We start from the raw sequence: 11,429 nt of genomic DNA, 5'->3' as shown, positions 1-11,429 counted from the left end.
ATGGAGGGCAAATGGTGGGGGGGTCAGATGGCAAGGATGTAGACATGGAGAGGCAGGTAGGAGAGGCAAGGGCCAAGTGTCTGGCCCCTTGACACTGCCGGGGGTAAGGAGATGAGTTTAAGACAATCCTCCAATAATTAGATTCTGTGCATGGAAAATTATAAAAAAAATATAATTTTCCATGTATAGAATCTAAATCCTGGGCAGTCATCTTAAATTTGAGATCATCTTGGAGTTGAGTAAGTACAGTACCTTGAAAATCTCCTGTATGCAAACTTATTCAGTGTTTCTCAAGACGCACATAATGAAGGCTGAACAGTATTTTTTGGTGTGTATTAATCCCCTTAGTACCCAGACAGAAGGAAAAAGTTAAACTGAGCACAAGAATTTTTATCCATCCCATCTTTCAAAACATTCAGCTTTCTATAGCATGCATTACCATAGAATCTAAGGTCCCTTTCTCATAGATGGATCCATTTGGGTGGACTCCTCTACCCGCACAGAGACTGCTGGATTCACTATGGCCAAGTACTAGCCCAAATGTCCACCACATAAGAATCAGGGCTTAAGTTATTTGACTACAATTCTTGAGAACATCTTAGGCAATCCCATGCCTAAACACTTTTTATTAAAACAGGCGAAAGTGGAGATAAAGGGGATTTCCAAAATAACCTTTTCTGAGACTCTTAGAGATCTAGTATGAATGATAATAATGCCTGTCTGTGTATTACTGCATGAAAGCCTGAGGGGCTTTCTTAAATATATCTGTATCTCAAGGAGCACTGAACTAAATAAAGGTTTTTTTTCAGTCAGAGACTAGATCTCTTGTCTGGAACAAGGAAAAACTGTTTATGAGCTTTGGGTTTACCTAGAAAGAAAAGATCTACAGCAAAGATGACCTTCAGAAAAGAAGCTGAAGGAGATACAAGTTTCATATCATAAACACACTCTAATATAGAGTACAGTACCTCCTGTGTGTTGTATTTCCTCAGTTTTGGGAAAGAAGACTCGGATTACACCTGTGTTGATATAAATCAAAGGTAAGTTGCGAGATGTTAAAGTGTGACTTCTCATAGGCTGGCCAGGTGATTTTCTTTTCTCCTTTTGACTTCTTGGTAGCCTTGCTTGAAATATATTTGCAATTGCATTGAGCAAAGGGAAACAGAGGACAACATCAAATGCCTGAGCAGAAAGAAGGATCTCATGAAGAAAATGAGGAGAACCATCAGAGAGACCTTCAGATAACTTATGAAAAGTTCTTCGTTCATTTCTTGATATCAACTTGTGCCGGACATTTTTTGTCACAGCCTTTGTATAAGTGAGAGAGAGGAATCCATGTTGTTGGTGTGAGCCATCTAAAAGTTTTGAAGTTGTCTGTTCCAAGAAAAAGAAAACAAAAATGAAACTGCTTCAAAGAGATTTTAAACATCTTGTAAAGAGACCAGTTGTGATGGAATTAAAAACTGTTAAACTATCTCTTTCCAAACATCAAAGCATTCTTTAGAAGGAACATCTACCTCACAGAACGGACTATACGTTTGCATAGCACTATTCCCAGAGCTGCTGTGTGCAAGAGCAGCAAGCCCAATGTAACCTAACTTTCCTTTTGACTGTTCATCAATGCACTGCATAATTCATTTAAAATAGAGTCTGGCAATGTAATTATTTCTCAGATCCTGCTATCCAAAATAATCCTTATATTAGGAAAGTCAATTTACCAAACAAACATTTTTTTCACTCACAGAGTACAGAAAAACATACATTTGATGAGGTTTCAAAAGCGGAGGGGGAGCTGTTGCTCCAGACCACACAGCAGCTGTTCTGTTGTAAAAATTATGCATGGACAGGCAGGGAGCTATACAAATGTAGTAAAACAGCTCCAACTTTAACAGTTTTATCCAGGGTTACAGTTGGAGCAGTTTTGCTACATATGTATTGCTCCCAGCTTGTACACATGTAACTGTTACAACATAACAGCTGCTGTGTGGTCTGTAGCAATACCTCCCCATCCCCTTTTGAAACCATTCCAAATGTACATTTGCCTGTATCTTCAAACTTAGAATTGTCTTCTTTAACATGCTCTTTATTTTAGAGAGCTGTTATTATCACTTTTCATTATTCTTTTTGCAGGTCCAACTAGTGCTCTGGATCAGAGCTATTTGGAGTTGTGAAATACATTTGTATGTTAGGTCTGTCCTGCAACACATTTATAATGAAAACTATTCCCTGAAGGATTGACTTGTTTTTAACTCCACCATCTCGGAGTAGCTAAAGGAGGATTTCCATATACTAGAAACTAAAACAATTAATGTAAATACTTAAAAATACTTTCCAAATTTATTCCATTATACTTCAGAACATCCTCCCCCCCAAAAAAAACCAAACACAACAAAAAACAAATCTCTGAGAGAAGTTTAAAGTTGCAAATGGCATTTTGGGGAACCAATACATATGCCTGATGCCCTTTTTGATGCATTCCAATTAGAACTAATTAATCTAATTAACTGAGTCTGCTGGAGAGTGCTAGTTAGCATGCTCCAGAAGCCTCAGCATCACATGTATTCAGCATCCCCACACTTCAAAATGGTGGTGGGGGCACTTTAACTCAAGTTTGTTGAATGAGCTTTAGTTAAAGCACCCTCACTGCCATTTTGAAGCATGGGACACTGAATACACAAGATGTTGTGGGTACTTTAATTATAGTGGCTCCCAAGAGTGGCTCTAATTAAAGTGATGCCCCCCCCACTCCCCTCACCCTGAAGCACATTTAAAGACACCCTTGGTGCCTAGCTCCTATTGAGAGTTAAGATGTATAAAGCTTCTAACTGCCATATTTATACCTCTGGGCTAGGGACAGACATTACACATAAACCAGTTTAAGTGATCAGAAACTGGTTTAAACCTGTAACAGAACAGATGTTCAGTGCACATAAACCAGTTTTTAAAAGGTTGAAACTGGTTTCAGATAAACCTGGTTGAATGTAGTATTAAACTTAACTGATTTGGGTCAAACCATTTTTTGCAATGTCTGTCCAAGATCCCTTGCTGGTTTAAGTTAAACCAGTCTTCACCATGATCTCTTGGCTGGGCAGGGCTCTCTGCTCCACATCAGGGCTGGCCCCTCCCCTCTGCTCCCTGGCTGCTGCTCTGCAGAGACTGCAGGCATCTGCCTGGCTTCTGCTCCCCAACTTCCATCAAAGCAGGAATTCCACTGTCCCCTCTGCCTTACACAGACACTCAACATTAGCTAGCAGACCACATGCTGTCTACGGTCCCTGCTGTGGCAGATGGGACAAAGGCAGAAACAACAGGTAGCTGGTCATGTTCCTCTGTTGTTTTCTTAATGGGGTGATAAACACTGTGTTATCAATTCCCTGCTTGGTCAGGAGGGGTGGGGGGAACCTCTCCCTAGTTAGAGCATCCTGCCAGGGCTCAGCACTATAGAAGGGAAGGGAGGGCTGCTCTAACACCCCCTGGCTTCTAGCCTGAGCCACTGCAGGAATGTGCCTGCATTTTTTCAGTCCAGAGGGGATGTCTGTATGGTTACAACTGGTTTAGCCTAGCCAGGTTAGACTGACCTGCAAAGATTGAATCAATTAAGGCTCAGGCTCTTTGAATGTCTGTCCCTATCCCTAAAAATCTCTTTTGGTATGTAATTAAAACATTAGATTCTGATTGAAAATCAACTTTGGATGAGTTACAGCAAAAATTGATAATTTTAAAATAAACTAGTAGAATAAATGTATTGTTCTTAATTAATTTAGGAAAACAATTGAAAGAAAACACACATTTATTTTGATACAAATCTACACCACTGTATTCATATTGTCTTTAATTACTCAAGCACAAGTATGGTAACTGCAGTTTGCAAACATATGCTTCTTTCAAAGTTTTTAGTTTTATTTCCAAATGTTACTTTAACATATTTTGTTTTTTTGATAAATGCAGGTACTAGGCCTTCTTACATAAATGTGATGAATATTTTACGTGCTGAAAAGTTGAAAGAACATATGATAAAATGATTTAAAACAAATTAGTAAGTTAGATATCATTCTTATTAGAAAAATTAAAACAACTAAAACAAATAAGAGAATGTACTACATTGGCATATTTATGATATAAAATAAATCAGAATGGAACAGAACTTCCACTAACCTGAAAACATTATATGCCATTGCTCACTGCTGCAACATAAAATGCTCAATATTTTAATGTACTTAGGTTTCTCAACTCTCATGATTTTGAATGGAACTGGTAGCAAATTTGTACCTGAATGAATATATTTTTAAAAAATATTTCTTTCTGTGAATGCTTACGTGGCAATTTAGAAATCAGGCCACTTTTATTTAAAAGTAAACAGGGAATAAGTGGCCTAATGATAGCCCTTCTTTTTCCTTCCACAACTTAAAACATTTTGGACCTTTTCATGCTCTCTGGAATTATATCCAGACCTGTATTCTCACCTATTTATAATTTAGTCTGATCCAATAAAAAGGGGGTCATTAAAGGGAAGCAACATTTATACTCCTTGCTGGTTGAAAATATTGTAATGTTTAAATGATGCTAAAAATGAGATGTTCATTGTAATCACTGTATATGAATAATTTAATTACAAATAATATGTAATATTGAAATGGGATTTAGGCCTTAAGTAAATGCGCTGACTTATTCACTTGAGGCACCGTTCACAAAGCACAATGTTAAATATTTGTTTTGCTCACATATTTGTGTCCATATCCTGCAATCAGTTCCACACATGTTTTTCTTTAAAGTGAGAAAGCTCTGATTTCAAAAGGACTTCTCACCTGCTTAACTGTTTTGTGAGATCAGGACATAGGCACTCTAAAGGAAGCATATTAGCTTTGCTACTGTGCCAAGTGACATTAGCATACATTTCAGAGGAAGCCAAAGGACTTTCCTTCCCAAGCTCAGGCAGAAATTTGACAATTCTTACTAAAGGGAAAGAGGGAAGTAAAACAGATGATGTAACAGAAATATTCAGCGCAGAGAAAATATAAATGACAAAAAAAGGGGGAAGCAAGGAGTTTGTTGGAATATCTTTTATCGGATGATGGATATTTTGTGCCTGAAAACCTCAGATCTCTCCCAACTATTCAACTGGCCCAACAGAACAGAGGTTCCCAACTTCCAGGCCGCGGCCTGGTACCAGACCACAAAGGGTTGGCTGCCGGTTTGCAGGAGGGTTGGCTACCAGACTGGAAGTTCAGAAGTGACCCCTCAGCCAACCCTCTTTTTATACTGCCAGTCCACACTTCTGGTCTGCAGTTTGCTAGTCTGTGGTCGCTTCCAGTCCATGGTCTAAAAAGGTTGGGAACCACTGCAATAGCTGATAGAATTAAAAAAGATCTTGCTCACGTAAGTGCTGGACCATCATGGCTACAACTCCAACCGAAAAGAGGAATGAAGTTTATTTCAATTATGACAATTTTTCTGCCCTACTGTTCGTTAGTGGAAGTTCTGTAGTATATGTTTTTTAAATGATTTCTTACAGAAGGAAAGAAGCCAGAGAAATTACTGAAAGGGTCCTGCTTGCTGACGGGTCGAACCAGCAAGGTACGTCTGTTCAGCTTGTCAGTACAGGAAAGGAATACACCTCCATATTGCCCCAGAGACCAACAGTCTTCCCCGAGGCTTGAGGTGATGAACAGGGCGTTGGGGTGGGGGGCAGGGAAGCAGGAAGAGAAAAAAGCCAAAAACAAAACACAAGGCAAAAAAAATTAATAAATTAGAATCATAAATTGTGCTGAAACCTGATTAGCTCTGTGAAACTATGAGATGTAGCCTATGGTGTACCTTCATCTGTCATTCCCAAATTCAAGGAATTCAAAAGAAAATCAAGTGAGAAAATTAAATTTGAAAATTTTAAGGGAAAGAACAATCTAGCAAGATATAGGGAGATACACGGAATTAAAGTCTAACAGAATTCTGCAGACACAAAATAGACGTATCAGGTGATTTCAGCAAAAAGCTTGATTAGAATGAAGAATGATGATTACAAGAACCAAGAAACTCAAGGCAGAAGTGTACTGAAATACTTTTCAAATTTCTAGTACCTGTTCACAAAAATATAGTTGGTTATAAAGGGGTAAAAATGTTGCTTTGAACTATAATTCTTGTAATCATCTTTCCTAATGTGCCCAAGAACAAAGAAAATTACATGGTTTAATTTTTAAGGCAGAGTTATTTTGTTAAGCATCTTATTTTACTAAAGAAATCTCACCACAAGCTTTTCTTTGCAATGTAGAAATACTCCTTCAAAATGTCCTGACTGCCAGCCTTCCCCTGGCCTGGAAGATAGAATGTTCAACTTATCTGTTCTCTGCTTTTGGTCTGAATCCAGAGAATTTGCCATGTAAAACCATACTTCGTAATGATTGTGAATTGTAAACTGGATTTGACAGTGCAAACAATAACACAGTTATTCTGAGTGAAATAGTTTAATATTTTGATAAAATTTAGCAGCAAAGAATACTGCTAGGATGGAAGAATTTGCCATGGAAAATGTGGAACTTTAGACTATTCATAGCAAATGACCTCCCCTCAAGACTTGCACACAATCCCTAGAAAAATCTCTTTTTTAATAGCTGAAAGGTGACTGGTGTACTCAAACATATCTCAAAACATCATGACTGGACCAAAACAGAAGTTTCTAGATATAAAACATAAGGTCTGATTATAATTGTTACAATATGTGCAAACCAAATATTTCTAATTGAGATGAAAGAAAGAAAACTCAGACTCAAGGCTCTACTTTTCATAAATATCCTAAGACAGGGATGGACAAACTGCAGCCCAAGAGTCACATGCATTTCCCAGGCAGTTTAAATACAACTCCTGAAGAAAGTCATTTAACAGCAAATGATGATGTGAACTGGGGCATCATGTACAGATCACTGACTCTGGGAAACATGCATGTCAAAAATACTGTGCCCTGTGGCTCTCAGCCATGTCAAGATTTTGATTTGCAACTTAAGAGTAAAGTAGTTTGGCCACCCCTGCCTATGTTGTTTGTTTATTACACTGTCTCAATGTTCTCAGTATCTGAGCTAAAGGCAGATTAGGAGGTTTCACTAAATTTCCTTTCTACTCTCCAGAATGGAAATGTTCAAAAAACCCCATCCAAACCTTGAAAATGCAGCACAATGAGCAGACAGACTATTTGGCACTGTCCCTCAGCAGTGCTAATTAGCCTGCCTGAAGCTCCAGACAGATGTAACTACATTGCTTCCAGTTTGATGGCAGCCCTTCAGTATCACTACAGTATTTTTGAAGTTCCTGCTGCCCAGGACAGTAAGTTTACTGTGTGGGCATGGCTTTGTCCCACACTGCTATGCCACAGCCAGTCACAGATACACTTGTTAGAAATTTTCTCCTGATGCCTTAAAATAAATTTTACAAAATATGAGTTATAAAAAATTAGACATTTATCATTTCTTAAAGTTATCATGATCCAGTATTTGAAGCATTTATTTTAAATATTTGGACTATGGTTAAAGATTTAGTCTGACAAATACTAATTTTCAATGGTGCCCCACACAGAAAATGTTTTTTCTTTCCCCTTTCTTGAGGCTGAAGCACGCCCCTTTGAAAACAAGTCTAATTCTGAGAAACTGTGTAACCTATGGTCACTGTTTTAAAAGTCTTGCTCAGCCTTATTCTACTGTATTCAACAATGAATTTTCTCTATGAAGAATTAAATAGTATTTTTAGTTGGGAAAAAAGTTTCCTTGCATTGGAATGGAATTAATATAATAATTTTATTAAATACCTGTTCCTGTAGTGGTCAATGTTGAAGCTTTCAATTTTACATTTGACTTTGGTATACACATCCTGCATATCTACTGAGGCGCTGAGATCTTCTAGTTCACTGACAACACAAACTTCTGGAATAAGCAGTAAAAAAAAAAAATCAGGTGAATATTCATGAACTGCAACTCCTATGAATCTGTATTATAAATAAAATGGTGTTTTTAAGCTACAAAATGTTGCTGGACCACTACAATCTGAATCTTGAATTCCTGTCTTGCATGGTTCAGGACTTTTTCCACAGTAGATTTTTGTTCAGTCACACTATAGATAAAAACCACTGAGAGAAGTCAGAATGCTAACTTCTGCTGAAATCCTGAGAGAGATCTGAGGGGAGATTTATTTGGGAGGCAGTGTGGTTTAGTGCATAAAGAACTGGTGTGAGGGTCAGAAGACCTGGATTTAGTTCAAGGCCCTTTGCCACTGGCCAGCACAGTGGTTTTAGATAAGGCAACAGACTTCTATGCCTTGAATCTTGTGACCTTTCATTGTGGGTAATGATGTTTATACCTCCTCTGTAAACCACTTTGAGATCTAATGATGAAAAGCAGTGTATAAAATATAGATGATATAACAAAAACATCAAACTCAGAAGGCCATTTAATCAAATGCTATAATAATGAGTTAAATAATATTTTGAGAGTGCAGTATATCATATTTTCCCTCACATAACCTGAAACCTTTTCCAAAAATCAGTGCTTGAAAATTGGGATACATGCTTTAAGCATATTCTCCATATTCACAGAGCAACTTTTTCACAAATGGACTTTGAAACCCAGGGGAACCATGACATCCTTTATCTCCCCTACGCAAGATGACGTTTCTTTTCTACCTGGGAGAACTTTTACAATCTTTGAACTCTCCTCTGCCTGATAAAGGGTGTTTGCAAAGAAATAATTTTTTTTGGCTATTATTTAATTGGTCTAATAAATGATATTGCCTCTAGCACAAGAATTTTGTCTGCCTCTGCTTTTTAGACCAATACAGCTACAAGCTATATCCCTGCTTTAAGCAAGGAAATATGGTAACAGCGGCTTCTGCTGCCAAAACCTCTGCTGGGGAAAGAGAAGTAATGCACCATGTGCTGCAAAGGGGGTTCCCTAAGCTATGGACATTTTCTCTTTTCCCCAGCATAGGCTTATGCTGCACAAGCTGGCAGGCACTGCTGACTGCCGACCCAGCTTAGCTTGAGAAGAGAAGGGAAGAGAAAATGGATTGGGTATTTTTGGCTCAGCTAGCAGTACCTATTGCATCCTGCAGCCAGGGGGTTGACAGGGCAGCTACAATGTTTTGTTCACCCTACCCAAATGCAGATACCTGTGTTTTCTCTGGGAAAATGAAATACTTACCAGTATTTTCAAGGAAATAACTTTTTTTCTTCATTTCTACCTTTCAAAGACAAGGGATGTAGCTTATTCAGGGGCACAGTGTATGTAAGAAAATATGGTAAAATACTGAACAGATTAGATACATCCTACATAGACTAGATTTTAAGCAGCTGTCAAAGAGCTTTTAAAATGTCAACAGCCAGTTCTACCAACCAAAACCTGGATAATGTCTCCTGCCTCACCATCCACAATTGTTCAAACAGATACAGTAAGCTCCCAAATAGTATAAAGAGCTCTCTTACTGTAACGTGTCTTCTTTAGTTGTAATACTGCTGCTCTACTTAAACCTGTTAATAGTTGTCATGACAGGTGTCTGATACAACAGTTTTGTGGGAAAAAATGGTACATGATCACATAATTAAAGACTATCAAAAGTATCAAGCCAGTGATTCTCAACCACAGTGCCGGGCAGCCTCAGGTGCCACCAGATTTTCTGAAGAGTGTCGGAGGTGTGAGGGGATAAGTGAGGTGTTAGGAGATAAGCAGATAAAGGCAGGCTTAGGCTTATCCCTGCCTGGATGATTCCCCATACCCACCACTGCTGGGCCCCTCTTCAAGGAGGTAAGCATTAGGGCTGTGTGAAATTTTGCTGCAGCCTCCTGTCATCCGGCAGAGATCTGGGGGCCCGCACCGCCAGGAGAAGTCCTGCACAGCCGCGCAGCCCTCCTGGGGGTGCGGACCCCTGGATCTGCATGCCAGATAACAGGAGGCTGCCGCTGCTGGCAAGTTTTGCTTTTCAGACTTCGAGGTGCAGTTTCCGAGAAACCTCTGCACCCATCTCCTTCAGGCTTCATGCCCTCAGGAGGGGCTACCATCCCTAAAATTTGTATCCAAATCAGGCAAGAGATGACAACATTTTAGGCATTTTCATGACTCCCCATTATAGCCTATGGGCGAAACACTGAAATGAGTTGAAACAGAGAAACAGTTTTGACAAAACAAAATGGGACAGTGCTTTGAAACAAAACGAAATGATGAAACATAATACTGTCCCTTTGAAAAGTCAAAACAGACATCCTATCTCTATCCCAAACAATATCCCTATTATGATGAAGAACAGAGAATACAATCCAGTAGAAAAGTTTTAAATTTTGTTAATAAATAATACAACATCAACTCATTCTCCTGTTGTCTACATAGACTTTTGGAACATGAACATGTACAGAGAACAGACTGATAATTGAGTCTGACTCTTAAAATCAAAACATAAAAGCTGTATTAATAATTGCATAGCAGTGTTGGGAAACTGAAACTGGTGGATTACTGTACTCTCTTCTTGGGAAAGGATGCATCATTAAGCAAAGGGAAATTCCGGAATTCAGTATGTTATGTAGAACGTATAGCTATTAACTACGTTTAGAAAAATGTGCGTGCTTTTAAACTGCTGCACTGAAACAACAGGACTTTTTCTCCTCAGCAGAACCTTTTTCCTTAGAAAAAATAAGACTTAAAAATAATATCTATCTATCTAGACTTCTTTTTTATCTTCAAAGTGCTTTCCAAGCTCAAAGTCATTTATCATCCTTTTCATGAAGTCTACTGAATTTTAAGAATCATTTCCTTGCATTAAGTTTTTGTTGTCAAGGTAAGTACAAGTAGAATTCATTAAAAAGAATCTGAATAGCATATCCTTAAACAATTATTATTCAAACTCACAGATTAGTAAGTGATGTATAAAGTGTGTAACATAACTCATTTATAAATAATATAATTGATGAAAATAATCAAACTAGAGTTTCTCAAAGAAAGAAAAGATGAGTAATGGATTATCTACTACTTACCATTAAATCATATATCTACTTTTCATATTAAACATAAGCATTACATTTAAAAGGATATTACAGTGATTGACTTACATTCATGACATTTACACAATTATGAAAAGTTTAGAAGTGTCAACAAAAATCCAAAGCTATTTAAATTGCTTAAAAGGGACTTGCATGTCATCACAAAAAAACCTTATTGAAAGCTCCATGCTGCTGCTGCACAACTATAGCCCTATATCATTTAAAATTACTAATTAAATGTTATTTCAAACTTGCTATAGTCCCTATTCCTTATGAAGGAAAACTCTTAAGGATCATGGTAACTTGTTATCTCAGGTATGACAGCCTGTTGGAACATACTAGAAAACTGACCAAGTCCATGATTTTTTAAAAATTACTGTGTATATGATTCATGACCACCTGCTTAAAGAGTAAGTAATTTAATCTT

General features: G+C 37.9%; 1 protein-coding gene and 1 long non-coding RNA gene across 5 annotated transcripts in view; one reads left to right on the top strand and one right to left on the bottom strand.

Annotated features, from left to right (window-relative positions):
• LOC109305086 overlaps positions 1 to 1,177 on the top strand; it is a 49,928-nt gene extending 48,751 nt beyond the window's left edge. The window contains exon 3 of the long non-coding RNA XR_002099554.1: positions 1,120 to 1,177. This is a non-coding gene — a long non-coding RNA (uncharacterized LOC109305086). The remainder of the gene's footprint in view (positions 1 to 1,119) is intronic.
• Positions 1 to 11,429, bottom strand: part of VPS13B (vacuolar protein sorting 13 homolog B) — a 1,046,600-nt gene that overhangs the window by 442,577 nt on the left and 592,594 nt on the right. For 2 of the 4 annotated variants that reach the window (XM_019527996.1, XM_019527993.1), the window contains 3 exons: positions 7,790 to 7,904; positions 6,242 to 6,308; positions 969 to 1,374 (listed from right to left, as the gene is read on the bottom strand). In XM_019527996.1, the coding sequence (XP_019383541.1) occupies positions 969 to 1,374; positions 6,242 to 6,308; positions 7,790 to 7,904 (588 nt within the window). Of the gene's footprint in view, positions 1 to 968; positions 1,375 to 5,510; positions 5,653 to 6,241; positions 6,309 to 7,789; positions 7,905 to 11,429 lie in introns of all 4 variants that reach the window. The other 2 variants (XM_019527995.1, XM_019527992.1) reach the window with 1 other exon arrangement.

This window comes from Gavialis gangeticus, unplaced genomic scaffold, assembly GCF_001723915.1.
Source record: "Gavialis gangeticus isolate Ggan-Ray unplaced genomic scaffold, GavGan_comp1, whole genome shotgun sequence".
NCBI classification, from domain to species: Eukaryota; Metazoa; Chordata; order Crocodylia; family Gavialidae; genus Gavialis; species Gavialis gangeticus.
This window is presented reverse-complemented; position numbering and strand designations above follow the sequence as displayed.